Raw genomic sequence first — 22,903 nt, forward strand, 5'->3', positions numbered from 1 at the left:
GTCGGGTGTGAGAATATCCCTTACCCTTCGCCAGATATTACTATATATATATATATATATATATATATATATATATATATTTTTTTTTTCTATTCTTAATTGATTTCAGTGGTGGACTACTTAATCATAATCATTATTATAAGTTAAATAGCTCTAAATATCCTATTCAACAATGTTAGTCGTAGGCGAACAGAATAGCATAAATGGTTAAACATTTCCAACTATGTAATATAAAAAAAATAAATATATTGTTAGCCATAATCGCTTTAAATAATGTAGATGATATTTTTGTATTATAAATTTCAATTTAGGATATTTCTAATTATTTTGTTTTTTATTGCCATTTCAGAAAAACAATATGTCCATTAAAAAAACAATCTTAAATAGATTTGTTTAAACAATTTAACAAATTTATGTGTCATAAAAAAGAAAAAAAAACACAATGTCAAGCTGACTTCTAATTTTGAAGATTGTATCAGTTATTGTTAAGTTTCTTTAAAAGTAAAATTTCCTTAAGGTAACCCTTTAATTTTACAGGCTTTGTAAAACATTGTTAAATTTCATCAAAAGTAAATTTTTTTTAAAGAGTCATTTTAAAAAAAAGAAGGAAAATTTAATAAAATATATATAGTTAATTAATAATCATCATTTTATACATTATCATTGAACAATAATTTTAAAATTAACTATACATTTCTACCATTTAAAGTTACATAAATGATTTGATGCCATATGTCATGAACAAACTTGAACCATTGGATTCTTTTACTTACCTAAAATTAAACATAATCATCATTAATATTTTTAGTTCTTAGATTTAGAAAATAAATAATATAGTTGGTAGTTTATCCTATGTTTATGGCTTATTCTTCAATGTTATCAAAAGTAAATAAATTAATAAACACAAAATACAAAATGGTTTTAATACATATGGATAAATTTCAAAAATTATATTTCAAATCTTCTTATACTAAAGAGTCACTGAAATCAAAAGTCAAAATATTTTTATTATAACTGCAGTAGTAAGATTCTCCCCTACTTTCCATATATCTGGCAAAGATTGTCTCTCACATGTATTTGACAAATAAATAAATATAGATGGAGAGGCTCAAACATCGATTTAGACACTGCGTGAAGGATTTGAAGTCAAACTTATTTTTCAACCATAAAAGTATGAACTATGGCATATACTACAAGAATATATATAAATTAAAACACATCAAATATGACTTTATCAAACATTTTTTTAAAATCTATATATGGTTTAGCTAACTGGTTACAAGTTCTCATTCAATTTCAACTGGATAATTTTCTTTTCTTATAGTTTTAATCCTCTAATTTTTGTTGCATTACATCTTGACCATGACTTCATTATGTGAAGCCAAAAAACAGATACTATTAGGGATCATTAATCAAGAAGATAATTAGATAAAGAATTAAGAATGATAAAAAAAGTTTCGAAAAGAACTGATCAAAAACTGTATCTAATAAAACATGCTGATAAGAATTTTTGATATGATGAAAATGGAGCTTGAAGCAAGTGAAACAAAGCACACCCTAGCCTTATATATATATATATATTAGATGTAGATACAAGAAAGTATTATAACACATAAGCTTAACTACCACCATGACTTATTGAACATACTAATCACACATGGAAATGGTGGTTGTACAAATTTGTTATTGCTGACCACGATAATTTATATATCTACTTTGCTGCTCTTCTTTCCTGCAGAATCTTAAGCCCAATATACCTGCCCAAAATACACACAACTAAGTAAGAAAAATATTTAGGGAGTTGCTTATAAGTAATTTGCCAGATTGATATTAATTTCACCAATATTAGTTCTCTGACTAAAGAAATTAAACTAACCGGCCTATCATCATAAGAGTGGCCTGAGGATTGGTCCCTGGTGAGGCTTTGAATGTGGATCCATCAACCACACGAAGTGAATTTGTCCCCTTCACCCTGTAATCACCATCCAACACCTTTCCCAGCAAGCAACCACCATGGTAATGCCAATAGGTTGTCACCGTGCTTCGACAAAACGTCTCTATCGATGCATCATCTGACTGGTTCTTCGGCAAAGATGGTGCTAAAAACGTGAAACCTTCTGCACCCTCCAGTTTTTCAAACTTGAGTTCTTCAAAGGAGTCTGTCTTCAGCATATCACCAATCTTCCTCATTCCTCTAACACAACGAGCAAGGTCCACCGGTTCAGAAAAGTAGTTGAACCGGACAGCCGGACTAACTTTCACTTCTGCTGATGACAACAACCGGAGGGAACCCGTCAATTGAGGTCCCGAGATCTTATGAACAATGGCTGCCACGCTCAATTGTAAAGGAGAAGTGGAGTTTGGAAACAGGCTGAAAGGTTGAGGAAATGAAAATGGCGAAATGTAGGAAAATCCCTCTATAACATTGAAGTCACCTGCACCTCCTACAACTCCTACAACTTGTGGATTTGACCCGTCCAATGCATATGGGGCTACAATGTTGATGCCATTACGAGGATTGTCGGCGATAAAATTTCCCACATCAGGATTTGAGTAAACAACAGGAATATGCAGAGAAGAAAGATGAGGAACTGGACCAACTCCACTAAGAAGAAGAAGTTGAGGGCTCCCAATTGCCCCTGCACTCAATATCACCTCTCCCCTATCTTTTACAAATGCCCGATGAGTCCTCCCTTTCGAATTGTCAGGACCCGTCCAGAATTCCTTCCCCGGAACCCTAGACAGCCCTGATCCCAGGGAAACCCTACCGGACCCTCCAAAGGAAAATCCGACAGAGCCTCCCCTAAGGGATTTACTTACCACAAATTACCTGCACTGAAAACACACTTCTAAAAACATCCCATTATTCCGCCCACAAACTACAAACTGATTCCACAAATTCCAGCACTTCTCAAAGCAACAACAGTCCAGTGCATAAATAAAACAGAAGTATTCCAATAGTATACAGAGCTTTAAGAAGTGCTAAACAACAGAAATACAACAAGGCTGAAAAGAAATAATACACTGAAATGAAAGAGTACAAAGAAACTTCTCGAAACACAACAGCAGCGGAAAACTTGGTTCGCTCCGAAAGAACGTCTACCACCACTTGCACCTAAGGGAACGGAATTTAAGAGTGTGAGATGCTAATCATCTCCGTGAGTAACCCGAACTACTGAACCCCTTTTAATAATAATAATAAAATAATAACAATTAAGGAGTGGAACAAATACCAACAATTAATAATAAATAATAATAACCTTTGGAAAATAATGATTTCCCTCAAAACTCTCACCAATCGCTCCGTTTGAAATGTTCCCTTTTTAAAACCTTTTCGCAAAACCCAATGTGCATACCTCCCAAAAACCAAGGGATTAAATAATTTAACAACAACAATTAAATAAATACATACCCCAAATATATAATAACAATATAATAAATTATAATAAATAAATTTTGAACACCTTTGGGGTTTAAACCATTATTTGCAATTACACCGACAATTACACCTGACGCACCACACCATATACCGGTGATGCCCTCCGATACCCAGTATCCCGAGCACCGACTGGCGGGAGGTTAAAGAGAGAAACCTGCAGTGGTCACTTCGGCGTCCCGACAGTACCAACTGCTAAAAACCATCACCCGGCCAAGGAGGGGGGCGGCTGTGCGCAACAATAACCTTGCCTGCCCACGGTCCAATGGCAACTCACGGGTGAAGTAATAACCGCACGCTAAACCATATAATAACCGCGTGCTAAACCACGTGTCCATACACCATACACCAGAACACCAATACTGTATGAGTGCGTCTAAAAATAAACATAAACAACCAACCGTACCGTTTTTCCAAAAACCACCGTGGGAAGTATACCAAAATTTCACAAAACACCATCCCACATATTTTATCCAATCACCCGGTGCGAAACAGCGATAACAACAAACCACAATTTTCTCGAAATACAAAATGCAACCATAAAAATACCGCGGGCATAAATTATAAAATTTAACCAAATATTTTCACAAAATATTTAACTCAATTATGCCCGAGAAATCACATTTGAAACCACGTAAAACTAATACCGAAACATACCTTGCTCATGCATAACAAATAAATTAAATTAAACCGCATTAAAACCATAATTAAACCACACCACATGAGCGTAATTAAATACTAAATTAAATACCAATTAAATTTAATTAATTGCCCAAAATAATTTTTGAAGGTGGGTCACTCACCTGGAGAGCGCAAATCAACTAAGATCCTCCTCGGGATCCACTCCACTACTCGCGCGTGCACCTAAACAACCACAGTGCACAAACCAAAAATATTAATATTTTATTCGGGTAATTCCCAAATGGATACCCGGGGAGCGAACACCAAGCGACATCTAAGGGTTACGAGTTATATACCGAATCGAAGCTCGCGTGATGAGGATCACGGATTCGGTCTTACTTTCCGGTGATCGAACCCGACGGGGTCGGAATCTCGCCGGAAAGCTTTTCGAGTTTCGACTCCGCAATTCTCCCAAACCGTCGCGAATTGGCGGAAACGGAAGTCGGATTTGGGTTCAGGAGGTCGAACACTGCGGACTGGAGCTGGCCGGAATTTTCGGGTACTCGCCGGAACAGTAATTTTCGGCAGCCGCCACGTCACCGGCAACCGTCGCGGTGGCCGGCGGTGGAGGGGAAAAATCGCCGCCAAACTTCGGACGTCCGATCTGGGCGCGTCCGGCGGCCGTTCGCCGTGAAATTTGGAGGTTTTGCCGGAAATGAGGTGGGCAAGCTTTCTGTCCGGCGCGTGTACAGTAACTCGGCCGGAACAGTGGCAAAATCCGGTGGCCGGTGGTGGCTCTCTCTCTCTCTTTCTCTCTCCTCTCTCTCTTTCTCTCTCTTCTCTCTCTTTCTCTCTCTTCCCCGAGTGTTTTAACAAATAAAACCCCTGCGTGACACTGTTCATGCCACGTGGACCAATCAGAAACTGACACGTGGCGTTTCACTGTTCACCGACCAAAAAAAAAACATTAAAATAATACGGTATCCGGTAAACTTCAAACGTCCATAACTTTTTAACCGGATGTCCGTTTTGAGCGTGCCGCTAGTCTGTGAACTCGTATCGACGAGCACTTCACAACCATGCATGAGTCAAAGCTCAATTCCCCATAAACAAAAAGTCAACTCCGGCACCCCTTGGACAGTTTGGACCGCAACTTGTTTCGTCCATAACTTCCAAACCGTAGCTCCGTTTTCGACGTGCTACCAGTCTACGAACTCGTGGCATCGTGCACTTCGCCACGGTACCCTAGTCATCTCGAAATTCCCACCGAGTCAAAAAGTCAACTTGTGACCCCTTCGGTCAACGGTCAACCTCGGTCAACGTGCACGGATTCCGGTGCGATTTGGGACGGGGTGTTACAGAATCCTTATATATGACTCCAGTTGCCGACAAACCTGTGTTTATTGAGTTTGTTAATATTAAAACAGATGAAAACAGAGAGAGACACAGAGTTCATCAAATAATAATGTTGTAGTAGTACTCACGTGATGCATTATTGGAAGAGCGGAAGGTGATTTTTTCCACATATGCCTCAACTGCAACTCGCAGATTGTGCAAGACTCCTTTGTTGAGAAGCTGCACAGCTCCATGTCTCCTTCCCTGATCATCGAAGGTTGAACCGGAAGTTTTGGTTCCAGCCAAATGTTGCAGAGTGAATCCATTGTCAGGACCAACACCTGCTTGAAGCAAACCTTTTCTTAGAATAGATTGAAAAGTAGACAAATTGTAGCTGAACACAATAGTGTCTTCCACCCACTGATATGCCTTCTCGACCATATCCTTGTCCCAGTCAACCCCTGCTTCATTATAGAATTGGTCATCGGCTCTGGAGAAGAATCCCCCGTTGATCATGCTGGTACCACCCAGGATTCTGCCTCTTACAACTTTAACTCCCTCTTCGGAAACGAACCTCTGAGCAGGTGTCTTTCCGTTGTCTTCCTGTAAGAGATTATTTAACATGCTGTTCGAGGCCAACACCTGTGGATATGCAGCAGGGGTACTGCCCCTTTCAAGGACAAGAACAGAATATTTTTCTGATAAAGTTGCAGCCAACGGACACCCCGCTGTGCCTCCTCCCACTATTATGTAGTCATATACGTCTTCTAACGGTAGATCAGTTGCATTGTGTACAGATTTCATGTAACTAAAATCTGTAAAACGTGAAGAGAAGTGTGAAAATTTGAATAAAGTTTGCATCTAATTAGATAGAAAATCTAGAAATGCTGTTCTGTTTCATATACATAGTAGTGGACTGTTCTTAAAAAGCCAAAAAAGTATGTAGTATATGGTTGGAGACTATAAAAGTATAGTTTGGTTATGTTGCTTTAATTATTTCATTTGCATTTTCCACTTAAAGGGACACAAAAGAAATACATACATTATTCGAAGACGAAATTAATCATTGTGACAGGTACACAACTTGTAAATGATCGTTTTTATCTAACAAAACCAAATGCATAAAAAACATTAATATTCAGTGTTTATAACTGATTAAAAAAAAACAAACAAACATGTTTTTAGTAATTTTTTTAAATAAAAATATGCAAACAGAAATACACCATAAAAAATACAAGTTTTTATTTTTGTTCTTTTTTTCTTTATACTAATTTTTAGTTCCATGTCAATATAATTCCTTTTAGATCAAAGGAAATATTTTTAGTGGTCATGGTGCCAAAAGTTTAAGACACCATTATATCTTAATAATCTATTTTGTCAAAGAAAATTACAAACCAACATTAAATGATTTACAAATAGAATTGATTCAGTGTATTAAAAACAAAAAGAACTAAGTGGGTTATGTACCAAGATCAGATGAAGTAGCCAATGCAAGAACCTCCAATTGAGGATGCAAAATATATGATAGCAGAAACAGTAGCAAAGCTGCTGCCATTCTCGATATCTCGATCTCTATGATATTTCTTTTTTTTTATTTTTTTGATGAGTTTTCTCTGTGATATCTTCAAACCGAAGGGAAGGCTCTTATGATAATTTATAGAAACGAAGGTGCTTTTCAAAAATTTTCTTTTTTTTTGGTAGTCCTCCATAAATTAATAATTTAATATGATCAACGAATTTTCACATTATTTACCCAAAAAAATCACATTAAATAAGTTCATCCCATAATACAGTCATTGATGATGAAATTTCACTAACTGCCTGATACAAAGTTCCAAAGGGGGGGAGGAATTTTTTTCTTTTTTCTCCTTCGTACCTTACACTTAGATTAATTTTTTGACCACTTCAATTTAGATTCCAATCTAAGAAAAAGATGTGATTTAATTTTTTTTTATCATTATAACATATAACATATACTAATTTAAAAAATATATATATATATATATATATATATATTTCAAATTTAAGATGCTATGAATGTGAAAGGTACATGAACTATAAGCTAATCTCCTCCACCTCACATGACTTTTACAAACTAGATTACGCAAAGGCCGGGTCAATCTAGGCATCATATTATATATTAGATGTCAATCGTTTACACTGTTATTGAGTTTTTTTTTTTTCCTGATATTGTTTTAAATGGTGAAGTGTGTATTTTTTTAATTCCCATTTGAAAAGTAGCCCTAGTAGATATCTTGTTTTAAGCCTGGAGTTATGAAATCCTTGTTTTATCATCTTTCTTTACAATTAAAAATCCGTCAACTGTTGTTTGAGAATATCCTTATCCTTCACCAAATATTTTTATATATATGTATTTTTTTTTGTCCTAATTAAGTAGTCCACTACATATATATTATAAGTTAAATTGATTTAAAAATACTATTCTCATAATTATTATAAATAACGTAGATGACATTTCTGTATAATAAATTTCCACTTAATTATTTATTTTTGTTTTTGCGACTTTCTAGAAGGATCATTAATTATACTGTAAGTGCAATGCCAGCAGTAATGCCTTAACTTCTTAGACGCGCAGGTCAAATCTCTCCATCAACAGTTGCTAAATTCTACACCTGAATTTATGATTATGACATACCATATATATGTATTTTGAAATTTTAGAGCTAATTCAATAAATATTATCAAAATTTTGTTATTAGTGTTTTTTTTTTCTTTTTTTTTTTTGGCGCCGCCGGAGGGGGTGGGTGGGGTGTGTTCGGGTTTTGGTTTGGGGGGTGTGGGGGAAGGTGAACTAAAGTAAATTTAGAAAAATTCTACATGACACAATGATAACATAATAGAAATTTACACGATATTATCAATTTTTGTGTTCCTTAACGGTATGGGTTCATAACACATTAGTTAACGGGATTAATATGTTATAAACGGCACTTTTTAAATATATATTATATTTATCAAATATTTATTATTTGATAATACTACTCTAGCCTATTATGTTATATTTTAATTCATCTATTTAATATTTAATTTTGCAAATATAATTATTTTTTGTTACTAATCATTGATTAAGTATGATTTTGTATTTTGATTATTTCTATTTAAATTATTTTGTTATAATATTTTATATTTTTAAATAAATTTTGTAATTAGTCGTGTTATGGTTTATAAGAAAATTTAATAAATGAGTTTGCATTTAAATATTTTAAAACAAAGACTGAACAGATTGTATTTAAATGAAAAATTGTAAATATGAATAATAAGATCAACATTATACATTGTCAAATCTAGGAAGTTTCTTATCAGTATTATAATATATTTTTTTACTATTAAACAAGTTTTTACATATAAATTATTCAAAAAAGAAAAAAAAAAAAAAGATTAGCAATGTTGCCAAATAAACTTAAAGGTAAAGTAGCAATTTTTGCCAAATTAACAATTTTGCCTACTTTGCCGCCCTGTTAAGTCAAAGGAAGAGAATCGTCCTCTCCTTCCCAAAACTTAAAATTTATAATTCTTTCTGAATTGCCAAAAAGTATAATATATATATATATATATATATATAATACACATTTGTATTTCTTTTGTCTCAAATGAAAATTTTAGATTATCATAAAATATGTATATATTTTTCAAATTTGTCTGCTAAGCATTGTTGATTTCAGAGCTCGAAGAATCATAATACTTTGAACAAGCAATTTTTTTTTTTTTTAACCATATCGATTTATATTTAGAATGGATCCATATTTATTTATTATGAAGAACATACAGTATCCATAGCTTTGTCAGACAAAGGGACAGCTCATTAAACATACAAATGTCTTATCAAAGTGATTATTGTTAGATTTATCCTTTAGAAACAAAGTAATCCGTTGGTCAGGACTGTGACTAGTAATAATAGTTGTAGATCTTCAAATTAGCTTGTAAGTAGTAGAACCCATTTAAGTGATTGTTTGGCTAAAAGAAAATCTAACATGATAATGAAATTTTAGGTTGTTAGTGTCTGCAGCCTATAACCATATTGCTTTCAAACCTTTATATATATAAGTTTTATAAATTATTTTCTAAAAATTCAGGATTTTAATGAGAGAAAAACAAAAATAATGAGAGTTTTTCTATTACGCATCATTTTTGTATTGCTTATTGCCAATAGTATTGTTTATTGTTGATATCCAATTTAATATAAAGAACCTGATGGATCCATTGAATCTAAAATACATATTTTAGTTAAATAACTTTATTTTTATACAAAGGATAATTCAAAGATATTATTGGGATTTTTGGTTGGAGATTAATTAGCCGGCACAAACTATACAATGTGGATTTAATTTAGATGATTTAATAAAAAGTTAATCCACTTGAGGGTTCTTAACATAATAATAATAAAATAATTTATATTAAATTAATAAGTAATATTTTAATCTATAATCTTAGATAAATCAAAATTTCCTAAGCAGCATTGCCATTTATATTTCTTTCTAGCTCACCTTTTTTGACTTAAACAGAAGAGCTCATTTGTCTATTTCAAAACTCCTTAGCCAACTCAAAGAACCATTTATTTTGCTCACTCATTCACCATGTGTACATACATATATATGTATGTATGTATGTATTTTGACCTTTCGTTTTATATATTTTATATATGGAATATATATATATATATATATATATATATATATATATATATATTTATATTTAGAATTTGAATTATGTAAATATATATATAGAAGATCCTTCTATGATCAGGAACGTCCATATGCGGATCAAGAGAAAAGACGGCTTTTCTCTTACATAGACAGGAAAAAGACAAAAGCTTTTCTAAGAACCGTCTTTTTTTTTTTTTTTTATCTGCATACAGATGGTTTTGACCATAAAATTATCCTGTATATGTATGTATATATATATATATATCCATATAAGTGAATGGGAAAATGAGATAATCCTTGTAGAAGAAAAAATATGCTTTTCCTTTGCACAAAAAAAGTATGTACGTAGAAAGAAGTTGTCTTTTGCAAGAAAACTATCACATCGTCTTTAACCAATAGCTCCTCCCTCTCTCTCTCTCTCTCTCTCTCTCTCTCTCTCTCTCACTCTCACACACACACATTTTCCCAAGAAGTCCTTTTCCATCTGTCACCAAAAGGAAATGTAAAAGAAAGGATTTGCTGGTCCTTCTATAAAATCAAAAGAGTTCAGGATATCTCCAGAGATGATCTTACATAATTTGGGACTAGATTCAAATCCTTAGCTTATTAACTCTAGATGCCATTTAAGGAACAAATGCACTTTTTCAAACTGTTTACTTTTTTTGTATTAAGTGTATCAAGCAACATGATGAATAAAAAGTGAGATTAAAAAAGAGTTTGAAATCCTATATAAAGGGGACTCCTCCTTCATTTGAGGACTTTTGAAATCTTCTACTTAATCTTCTTCTCCTTATTCCTCTCCCTTATTCTAGCCATATTTATTGGATAACCTTCGCATCTCAGCCACCTTAGAGAGGAAAAGCATAAAAAGTAGAGAGATAAGCTTATTGAGTCAAGTGTGAGTTAAAATTTGTACTCCTGAATTTTAACCTTGTGGCGGTAAAGCCACTTTTGTTGATTGAAGTAGAAAGGTAGCAAGATAGAGGACAAATTCAATTTGAACTCTACTAACTTAGGAGAATTTAATTTCAATTTGAATTCCACCGAAAGAGAATTCAAATTCAAGTTGAACTCTACCTAAGAAGAATTCAATTTCAATTTAAACTTTACTACCCATATGCATCTATAAATATGCACATCTTCTCATTTGAAAATCATCCCATTTTGAAGAAGGGCTCAATTCATTCTCATGTAGAAGCCAAATCTATTATTGGTGTGAGAAACAGAGAGAAAGAAGGAGAATATTAAAGAGAGAGAGTTAGAAATGGTCTTTCCTAAATATTTGTGTCTTTCCTTTGTATTACATTTCTTGGCATGAGAAGCAAAGAGAGAGTAGGAGAATATTAGAGAGATAATGAAGAAAAGGTTTCTCCTAAATATTCGTGTCTTTCCTTTGTGAGAAATAGAAAGGGAGAAAATAAGAGTATTAGAGAGAGAAAAAAAGTCTTTCCTAAATATGTGTTTCTTTCCTTTGTAAAGAGAGTGTGTTTTCTCCTATTATAAGATATAGGGTATTGTCAATTATGCTCTTCTTATTTTAAAGAGAAATTATTACTTATATTCTTTTGCTATAATGAAATCTTTCTACAATTGCCAATTATTTGTGTGTATTTTTATTTGAGTATTTTACATGCAAATTTCTCATTTTTATAATTTCGACTTTAGCTGTAATTGTGTGCCATACAACACAATTTCCTAACAGTGGTATCAGAGCCTGGTTCGTAGGTATCTGCAACAATGGCGGTGAAGTACGAAAAAAAATAAAATTCAATGGGAATAATTTCTCATTATGGTAAATGAGAATGAAAGCAGTTTTAAGAAAAGATAACTGCTTGGTGGCAATTGAAGAAAGGCCCACGGAGATCGTCGATGACAACAAGTGGAATGAGATGGATGGCAATGCTATTGCTAATCTGCACCTAGCACTAGCCGATGAAGTTTTGTTAAACGTGGCAGAAAAAAAGAAGGCAAAAGAAATATGGGACACTCTTAAAGAAAAATCTATTGTCTTTGGAACAATTAGATAATAATGGTTGCAAAACCCATATTCAAGATGGGATCATGAATATAATTAAAGGCGTGCTTGTGGTGATGAAAGCGGAAAAGATAGCTGTAAATCTGTACATGTTTAAAGGAGAAACATAACAAGAAGGAGAAGCATCTATAGCGTCGGCAAGCTCTGCAAAAGAAGCAACGATAATGTGGCACCGTAACCTTGGCCATACGTTGGAATGAGGTCTGAAGATTCTTACTGAACAAAAGCTTCTTTCAAGGCTCAAAAATTTTTCATTACCATTTTGTGAGCATTGTGTTATTAGTAAGCAGCACAGATTAAAATTTAGCAGTTCTAATGCTAGAAGCAAAGCTATCTTAGAGTTGATCTACTCTTTTTTTGGCAAGCACCAGTTCTGTCCCTAGGAGGTGCAAGATATTTTGTATCTTTTATTGATTACTCCAGGAGATGTTGGGTGTATCCAATCAAAAGGAAAGCAGATGTATTTTCAGTTTTCAAAATATTCAAAGCGAGGTTGAAACTTGTATCTGAAAAGAAGATCAAGTGTTTGAGAATGGAAAATGGAGGAGAATATACTGGTGAAGAATTTGATAGCCTTTGTGTAACAGTCCAGACCACCCGCATGCGATATTGTCCGCTTTGGCAAGGGCCCGCACGGTTTTGCTCTTCCTGACCTCAATACAACGGTGGGTCACAGGAAAAGGCCTCGCAAGGGAAAGGTATCCACACCCACTTATATGGTATGCTTCGTTCCCCTTTCCAACCGATGTGGGATGTTACACTCTGTCAATAAGAAGGTATCAAGAGGCAGTTGTGGTGTACACTCCACAGTAAAATGGAGTAATAGAGCAGATGAATAGAATCTTGTTGGAACAGACAAGAGTGATGTTGAGAACGGCAGGGATGGCCAAGTCATTTTGGATAGAAGCAGTTAAAACCGCCTGCTATGTGATCAATCAGTCACCATCGATCACAATTGTTCTGAAAACACAGATGGAGATGTGGATTGATAAGCCCGCTGATTATTCTCGCTTACATATCTTTGGAAGTCTTGTTTTTGTTAATAAGTGTTTTATAAAATAAGTAATAAAATGTTTCACTATGTACAATGAAAAGTACTTCTAAATTTATTTTTAATATTTTAATTAATGTATTTAATATCTATATTTTTAAATCTTGACAACATGTATTTGAAGAAGTACCATCTTTTAAAAGCAACTTTAGTGCCTTTTTTTTTTTTCTTTTTGTTTTTTTTGTTTTTGTTGTTCAAAAAAATACTTTTTAGTTTTTTGTCAAACATAATCACAAATATATATTGTTTTTGGTTCTTGAAAGCACTTATTAAAGCTTCAAAAACATATCCAATTATGCTCTAAAGTAATATTTTCATTGATCTTGAAAAGAAAAAAAACTGAATTATTTACATGGGACTAAAAATTAATATAAAAGAAAAAGGAAGAGAAGAAATTCCTAGTTTTCTATGTTATATTTTCAGTTTACATATTCTTAACCGTACACCGTAACATCCAAAATAAGTTGTTTTTTTTTTTAATTTTTTTTTAAATTTTCATTATTTAACTTGTTATAATCTACTGTACAAAAAAAGAAAAAAAAAAGAAAAAAAAGAAAAAAAGGAACCAGGTTATAAACTCTCAAAATGACCTTAGCCGAAGCAATTAAATGAGTTAGTTTTATTACATACGATGAACATTCTCATGTCATGTCTGCATCAATGCTTAATTTGGTATTTTCCATATAATGTCTCTGTTTTATTTATTTATTTATTAGTCTTTCCCTGATCTCTTTAACCCTTGGTAGAAGGAAAGTGGAAAATGCAAATCAAATAAACAACATAACTAGATTATATACGACCCAAATCCTAAACTGCTACATATACTTCTTGACTTTTAAGAGCAATCCAATACTTATGTGAAACAGCTTTTACTGGATGTTACTTTAAACCAAATATTAACTTTCTTCAAATTTTGACCTCTTCTCTTAATGTTTTGCAGATTTTAGTCGCATGACATCCGTACATAATGCTACTGATTCACCATTAGAAGACATATACGACTATATACAAGTAGGAGGAGGCACAGCAGGGTGCCCATTGGCCTATCAGAAAAATATCTGTTTCTTGTTCTTGAAAGAGGCAGTGCCCCTGCTCATATTATTTGAAAGAGACGTGGAAAAAAATCATCTTCTCTTCCAATGCACCACGTGACTAGTGTAATATTATTTGATGAAATCTATGTCTCTGTGTTTTCCTCTGTTCTGCCATTAACAAACTCAAACGCAGGTTTTTCTGCAACTGGAGTCATATATATTGATACGAAAGGCAGGACTCATCGGGCATTTATAAGACATGTGAGGTGGTACTGAGTGCGGGGCCAATTGGGAGCCTCCAACTTCTTCTTCTCCGCGGAGTTGGACCAGTTCATCATCTTTCTTCACTGCATATACCGATTGTTTACTCAAATCCTGACGTGGGAAATTTTATGGCCGACAATCCTCGTAATAACATCAACATTGTAGGTCCATTTGCATTGGACTCATCAACTGCACAGGTGGTAGGAAGTACCAGTGACTTCAATATTGCAGAGGCTATGTCCCTCAATTTGCCATTTTCTTTTCCTCAAGCTTTTGGCCTGTTTCCAAACTCCAAACTCCACTTCTCCTTTACAATTCAGTTTGGAAAACATTGTTCAGAAGTTCTCCGGATCTAAGTCCACCGCTTCCCTCCAGTTGCTGTCATCCGCCAAAGTGAAGCTTTACGGTTCAACTTCTTTTCTGAAGCAGTGGACCTTGCTCGTTGTGTTAAAGGAACGAGGGAGGTTGGTGATTTGCTGAAGAAAAAGTTCCTGGAACAACTAAAGTTTCAAGTTCCTGGAACGACTAAAGTTTCAGGATTTGGAGGGTACAGAAGATTTCAAGTTTTTATGACCACCTTTGCCGAAGAATCAGTCTGATGATGCATCAATGGTGACGTTTTGTCGAAGCACGATGCCGAACTTCTGGCATTTCCATGGTGGATGCTTGGTGTGAAAAGTGGTAGATGGTGATTATCTGGTGAAGGGTACAAATTCACTTCGTGTGGTAGATGGATCCACAGTCAATGCCTCACCGGGGACCAATCCGCAGGCCACTGTTATGATGATAGGCCGGTTAGTTTTCATTTTAGATTAGAAACTAATATTAATTTTACAAATTAATTAATTATAACCAATTGCCTTAATGTTTTTTTTTACTTGGATGTGTGTATTTTGAGCAGGTACGTTGGGCTTAAGATTCTGCAGGAAAGAAAAGCAGCAAAGTATGTGGATACGACATTGTGATCAATATCATGTTTTCAATGAATTCGAAATAGTAAAATAAATCGAGGAATAATAAATTTGTTAAACGACCGTTTCCATGTGTGATGAGTTTGTTTTGTAATTCTTTGTTGTGTCTACATTTAATTAATCTATAAGACTAGGTTGTGATATGCTTCACTTGCTGCAAGCTCAGTCTTCGTTATATCAGAAATTTTATATCAGCATGATTTGTTCTCAGAATTACACTTGTTTTTTTGGTCAACAGAATTTAACTATTTGGTCACCTATTTTTGAAGTTTTAACTATTTTTTTCTTATTTATTTATCTAATTATCTCCTTAATAAATGATTTCTATTAGTATATTTTTTGGTCAATGACTTATGTTTGTTCTTTTATCTTAAATCTTAAACGAGTTAAGTGCATCTTAGGTCCAAATAGACCTTAATGATTATGTTTAATTTTTTTAATTAAAGATATTACATATTAATAGTGAAATTTTATGAAAGATATATAACGATCCTTAATTAATGGGTCGGGTCTTAGGATCGCCTAAACGGACTTTAGATTTGGGAACATTTGAAAAGGTCCAAAAACTGAGAACCCTCAAAAAGGGCTTGGAATCTAGATTGCACGAACAAATCCTAGAACCAAGACTGCTGGAATGGATTCATGACCTGGAAACGCCTGAAAAAGTCCATAAGTCAAGCTCACCAGATTCAAGATAAGTTGGTTTTAAGATACAAATGTAAAAGACAAACACAAAATTGAATGAGGACTAGTAACCACATTTTTTTTTTTTGGTCATTAACATATAATAGATTTTAAAAATAATATTTGAAATAGTCATCTTTTTGTATATTTATTTATTTTATTGAAGTAAAACCTGACTTTATTGATCCCCCCCCCCCCAAAAAAAAAAAAAAAACTCACTTTATTGTATTTTAATATATATATATATATATAAATATATATATATTCCTGCAGTATATGCTCCATTTTTTTGGTCATTAACTTGTAACCAGTTAGTTATTCCATATATAGATTTAAAACATAATGTCAAAGAAATAGTCGTCTTTTTATTTATTTATTGAAATAAAACCTGAATTTATTGTGTTTTAATTTGTATATGTTTTTGGAGTATATGCTCCATGGTCCATACTATTATGGTTGAAAACATATTTGACCTTTTTTTGTTTTGGTTGGAAATAAATTTAACCTTTTTATATTAAAATAAATCCTATAATTTTATAGTTATTTATTTGTCAAATATATATATTTACACACACACACACATATAGAAGTGATATTCAAGTGACTATCTTTCAATTTATTCTAGGAGATATGATAGTGTGGACAACAAAAAGAAACTTATATTGTCTAATTTATTTGGTTTTACATGTTAATCTTTACAATATATATAAATATATATATATATATATACACATATATACATATATATTTAGAGAGAGTTAGACTTACATTAGGACTACCTAATAATTTTAACATAAGATTTTCCTTTGATTACATCAAAGATTATGATTTAAAATGTAAAAGTAATCAAATATAAGTTTAGTGACATACTAAAATAATATTTTGGAAGAGTAAACCTTGTTGGGATCCAGTAATTAATAAATATAATTTTAAATTTCAACCTTTAATATGATTCAAAAGTTGAAAAAATAAGTTTTGACGTTAGTTCTAATATTAAAACTTGATTTGACTCTGATTATATATATATTTTTATATTATATTATATATGTTAATATCTAAGATAAAATATATTTGGGATCATATGGGTGATATTTTTAGTATACACATCAGTATATTTATTAAATTAAGTTTGGAGATAGTTTTCAAGAAAATATTTCTATATATATATACAATGCAACCATGCTCGTATTAGATCGACTTGATGGTTTTACCATAAATATTTTATTTTTCAGTCCGTAGATCGCTTCAATGACTAATATTAAAAAAAATTTATTTATAGTTATTTGAGTCTTTCCAAAGTTTACTTTGCTCAAATGAGATTTTCATTGGTATATCACTAAATCCATATTTGATCAATGATTAAAATTTAAATTTTAGCTTTCAATGTGATTTAAAATCTAACAATAAAAAAACCTAATACTAAAACCATTAGGTCTATCTAATGTGAACCTAACTCTATCACATATATTTTTGAAATTTAGATATGTATAAAAATTATTTTATTGTTTGTATTTATTTAAAACAAATATGTACATTAATCCATAGCATTAAAGAAATAAATCATAAATATAGAACAAACTGTCAACCGCATTACTTATTTTCTAGAACTATTCAAAATATTAATATACCAATATTAATTTTTTAAGTAACTACTTGTTTGGTAATCGAAATATTATAAGTCATCAACTGATAAGAAACTTTTGATAATGAACTACAGTACTAGCTCTCCAAATTAAATATATACATATATATATATATATATTGTATGTCATAATTAGTTTAGGTGTAATTGTCACTAACAACACAAAGCATGCTTTTTTTTTTTTTTTGGTTGGTTAATAACGACACAAAACATGTTGTTAACATAATCAGTCACATAACTAAATTGAATTAAAATCGACAAGGGATTTAAAAGTGCTCGATTTGTACAGTAGAAGTAGGTATGCAATGTATGCAATACCTTAGAATTGACTATCTGGCTTGACTTTTGTGGATGTTCATTGTCAAAGTCAAACAATACAATTAGCAATGTACTATTTTTTGAAGTAAAACATTAATTTTGTATTAACAAATAAGACCAGAGACAGCAGTTAGTATATTACCCCAAAGAAAAAAAAAATAAAAAAAATACAGTGGTAAGTAAAAGAGTAATGAGCCGGGCCCCTCTTCTAACAGCAAAGAATAATTAAGATTCTCAAGAATGGCCATATTGAGCCGGTGCTTGACCAACTCTATTAGTACTTCTAAATTCTAATAATGTAGAGTTGGATGGAGACCTTCTACCATAATTTTTCTGTTCATCTAAACTTGAAAAGCAATTATTCCCCCCCCCCCCCCCCTAGTTTTTTTTTTTTTTTAATGTTTTTAAATTAAGAGAGGATCATATAAATAGTAGATAAGAATAAGAACTGAAAATCTGAATCCTGTATTGTTTCATACTAATCAATGTTAGAAGCTAATCCCATTGGGCATTTATTGATAATTACAGCTTGTGTGGTAATTTACAGTGTAACTGGAATTTGATTTAGAAAAATGCATAAACAAAAACACATATGGCGAAGTGAAAAGCATTATTGAAGATTATTGCCAATAATGATGAATAACATTTTCAAAACAAATTGGCTCCTTTTATTTGAAGACTATATAAAAAATTAAACAGTAGCAGTGTTGAAAAGCTAGAAATACTGGAATGAGAGACAAAGAATCACGAAGGCCAGTTAAATGTGTTTCATTTTCAAATACTGTCTTCGAAGACAAACGATGATGAAATATTGTTGCTACACATGCATTGTCTTGTAAAAATAATTGAGAATCCATTGTATGCCAAAATCTGTAACGGATTTTGTCTTCGCAGATAAAATGTTGTGATATTTTATCATCAATGATTGCATTGCATTGCATTTATGTGAAAATCCATCAATAAAGATTGTATTTCGCGCTCCATTATTTCTCTCGATATAACGTTGCGTATACATATTTTAATCCTATAATGCGTGTATGGTGGTAGAGATGATAGGTGAGTTGATCGATTTTGTCATACAAATTGTTTTAAAATAAAAATTGATATATAAAGGGGATTTATTGAGAAAGATTGTGAATGACAATTATTTACAATAGTTAGATTTAGAAAATTATACAGATTTAATAATTGTAAATGTTATTTTTCATTATCTCCTTTAATAAATTTTTTATTATATTATTTTTATATATTTAAATATATAAATATATTATCTTCTCGAATGTTAGTTGAATTTTTTTTTTAATTTTTTTGTCAAATAAATAATATTATGATTTTGGTAAACGCCTTGGGAACTCACATCATGATTTTCCTTTTGATGGAAGAAGTTGGATCTCGAGAAATCATGTATCTTTTATTTCAGATAGTATATAGCTAGTGGAGGCTGACAGTCTTGTCTAAGAAATTAAAAAATGTTTCTTATTTAGCAGCCCCAGCCCAAGTAAGATATAATTTATACGAAGAACATGGTTTAATTGGCAAGATTAAGCCAACGGAGCAAATGTTGGACTTTTTGCATGATTATATATATATATATATATAGAGAGAGAGAGAGAGAGAGAATCCGTTTTTATATGTACACAAAGATTTTTTTATAAATATATATATATATATATATATATATATAGAATCAGTTTTTATATGTGCAAAAAGATTTTTTATAAATATCATTTTGATCATTGAATTAATAGTTTTATTGGTGTATAAGGCATAATTATCTATAACTTTCCAATATGCATTCATTCAATGTAGTTATTTGTTAAATACTTTGGTTCAGTGAATATTTCCTATATATATATATATATATACACATACATTATTTTCTATAATTATTTGCAAAATATTCAAGCTATTCTTGCATGCTTATTTTATATAATTATAAAGGACTAAAAGAAGACAGAGGAAGGGAGGAATAAAAAATAAAAAGAAAAACAGAAAAAACAAAACAATTTTTTTTCAAAAGCACCATTGATCAGTCTATAAATTATCAAAAACACCTTCCGCTTTTAGTTCAAAGTTACCATAGAGACATTGAAAATGGCTACAGCTTTGTTTTTGATTATGCTTTCATATATTTTGCATCCTCATTTGGAGGTTCTCGCATTGGCCACTTCATCTGATCACGGTATGTAGTATATAACCCTGTAATTTTTATTACTTTTATGCTGAATCATATCTTTATTTGTACATCTCTTAATGTTGGATTGGTAAATAATTAGCTTTTTATAAAATAAATTATTAAGGTATAATTGTGTTTCGAACTATTGGCACCGCGGCCACAATAAAGACATTTCCATTGAGCTAATAAAAATGAATTACTTCCTTGCAACTGAAAATGAGTACAAAAGAAAAACGAAGAAAAAAACAAGTATTAATTTTTCGTGTTATATTTTCTATTTACATATTTTTAACCAAAAAACAGTAAAATCTAAAATTGGTTACTTTTTATTTTTATTTTTTTTTAATGAACCAATTAAACGCGTTAGTTTAACATTTTCATGTCATGAATAAAGTCACTGTTCATTTATTTATTTATTTATTATTTTTATTACTCTTCACTCGTCTCTCTTAGAAGAAAAAGAAAAAAGTTGGAAAATGCAATTCCAGTAAATTACATAACTGTAAATTATATGCGACTAAAATCCTAAATTGCAGCAAACTTTGGGACTTTTAAGAGCAATTCAATATGTATATGAAACAGAACATCTTTTTCTGGATGTTATTTCAAATGAAATACCAATTTTGTTCGAAATTTCTCATTTGTCTTCATATTTTGCAGATTTTAGTTACATGAAATCTGTACAAAATGCTACCGATCTACCATTAGAAGAGTCATACGACTATATAATAGTGGGAGGAGGCACAGCAGGGTGCCCATTGGCTGCAACTTTATCAGAAAAATACTCTGTTCTTGTCCTTGAAAGAGGCAGTGCCCCAGTTTCATACCCAAATGTGTTAAGCGCAAATGGCTTATTAGCTAATCTATTGCAGGAAGACGATGGAAAGACACCAGCTCAGCGGTTCACTTCAGAAGATGGAGTTCCAAATGCAAGAGGAAGGATCCTCGGCGGTAGTAGCATGATCAATGTGGGATTTTTCTCCAGAGCGGATGACCAATTCTACAATGAATCAGGCATTGACTGGGACATGGATTTGGTCGAGAAGTCATACCAGTGGGTGGAAGACACTATTGTGTTCCGCTCCAATTTGTCTGCTTTTCAATCTATTTTCAGAAAAGCTTTGCTTCAAGCTGGAGTTGGTCCTGACAATGGATTCAGCCTTAAACACTTGGTAGGAACCAAAACTTCGGGTTCTACCTTCGATAACCAAGGAAGGAGACATGGAGCTGTGGAGCTTCTCAACAGAGCAGTACTGAAGAATCTGAGAGTTGCAGTTGAGGCCTATGTGGAAAGAATCATCTTCAGCTCTTCCAATAATGCATCACGTGAGTACTACTAGAACATTATTGTTTGATGAAATCTGTCTCTCTTTGTGTTTTTCTATTAACAAACTCAATACGCAGGTTTGTCTGCAAGTGGAGTCATATATACTGATTCGAAAGGGAAGACTCATCGGGCATTAATAAGAGAAAAGGGAGAGGTGATACTGAGTGCAGGGGCAATTGGGAGTCCTCAACTTCTCCTTCTCAGTGGAATTGGTCCAGTTCATCATCTTTCTTCTCTGCATATTCCAATTGTTCACTCAAATCCTGATGTAGGAAATTTCATGGCTGACAATCCTCGTAATAACATCAACATTGTAGCCCCATATGCATTGGACCCATCAGTTGTACAGGTTGTAGGAATTACCAGTGAGTTCAATATTATAGAGGCCATCTCCTACCCTTTGCCATTTTCATTTCCTCAACCTTTTGGCCTCTTTCCAAAGTCCACTTCTCCTTTACAATTGACTGTGGCAACCATTGTCGAGAAGTTCACGGGACCTCAGTCGACCGGTTCCCTTCGGTTGCTGTCATCGGCCAAGGTGAAAGTTAGCCCGGCTGTGAGGTTCAACTACTTTTCTGAAACGGTGGACCTTGCTCGTTGTGTTAAAGGAATGAGGAAGGTTGGTGATTTGCTGGAGACAGTGTCCTTGGAAGAACTAAAGTTTGAAGATTTGGAGGGTGCAGAAGGTTTCAAGTTTTTAGGACCATCTTTGCCAAAGAACCAATCTGATGATGCATCAATGGGGACATTTTGTCGAAGCACGGTGACAACGTTTTGGCATTACCACGGTGGTTGCTTGGTGGGAAAGGTGGTGGATGGTGATTACAGGGTCAAAGGGACAAATTCACTCCGTGTGGTTGATGGATCCACATTCAATGCCTCACCAGGGACCAATCCTCAAGCCACCCTTATGATGATAGGCCGGTTAGTTTTCTTTTTAAATTAATTAGAAAAGTTATATTAATCTCTCAAATTAATTGTAACCAATTGGCTTTTACTTGGTTGTTTGTATTTTGGGCAGGTATATTGGGCTTAAGATTCTGCAGCAACGAAGAGCAGCAAAATAGATATGTAAAATATTGTGATCAGGAATAACAAACTTGTAAAACGACCACTTCCATGTGTGATGAGTATGTTCAATAAGTCATGGTGGTGGTTGAGCATATGTATTATAAATCTTTGTTGTATCTACATTTAATTAATATATAAGACTTGTGCTCTGTTTCACTTGCTTCAAGCTCCATTCCATAACAACAGAAATTTTTCTCATCATGTTTTGTCTAGAAACACTTTGATCACTTCTTTTTGAACTTTCATTTTTTTTCCCCCTTATTTCTCTATCTAA

General features: G+C 32.7%; 2 protein-coding genes and 1 long non-coding RNA gene across 4 annotated transcripts; 2 read left to right on the plus strand and 1 right to left on the minus strand.

The window, feature by feature from the left end:
* Positions 1 to 1,531: 1,531 nt before the first annotated feature.
* On the minus strand, positions 1,532 to 7,012 carry LOC132805367 ((R)-mandelonitrile lyase 1-like). The gene is made up of 5 exons (XM_060820125.1): positions 6,860 to 7,012; positions 5,542 to 6,207; positions 5,375 to 5,451; positions 1,877 to 2,712; positions 1,532 to 1,757 (listed from the first exon to the last, which is right to left on the minus strand). Exons 1-5 carry the CDS (start codon positions 6,945 to 6,947, stop codon positions 1,712 to 1,714), a joined length of 1,713 nt encoding a protein of 570 aa, XP_060676108.1. The 5' UTR covers positions 6,948 to 7,012; the 3' UTR covers positions 1,532 to 1,711.
* A 3,294-nt stretch (positions 7,013 to 10,306) lies between these two features.
* On the plus strand, positions 10,307 to 15,571 carry LOC132800345 (uncharacterized). Of its 2 annotated transcripts, XR_009635380.1 has the most exons (3): positions 11,196 to 14,299; positions 14,370 to 15,234; positions 15,342 to 15,571. It is a non-coding gene; the product is annotated as an uncharacterized LOC132800345 (long non-coding RNA). The 2 variants fall into 2 exon arrangements; XR_009635379.1 differs by having other exon boundaries at positions 10,307 to 15,234.
* Positions 15,572 to 20,043: 4,472 nt separating this feature from the next.
* LOC132800336 ((R)-mandelonitrile lyase 2-like) lies at positions 20,044 to 22,783 on the plus strand. Its single transcript, XM_060813791.1, has 4 exons — positions 20,044 to 20,237; positions 20,892 to 21,557; positions 21,636 to 22,482; positions 22,580 to 22,783. Exons 1-4 carry the CDS (start codon positions 20,150 to 20,152, stop codon positions 22,623 to 22,625), a joined length of 1,647 nt encoding a protein of 548 aa, XP_060669774.1. The 5' UTR covers positions 20,044 to 20,149; the 3' UTR covers positions 22,626 to 22,783.
* The last annotated feature ends 120 nt before the right edge of the window (positions 22,784 to 22,903 follow it).

Source organism: Ziziphus jujuba, chromosome 1, assembly GCF_031755915.1.
Source record: "Ziziphus jujuba cultivar Dongzao chromosome 1, ASM3175591v1".
NCBI lineage: Eukaryota > Viridiplantae > Streptophyta > Magnoliopsida > Rosales > Rhamnaceae > Ziziphus > Ziziphus jujuba.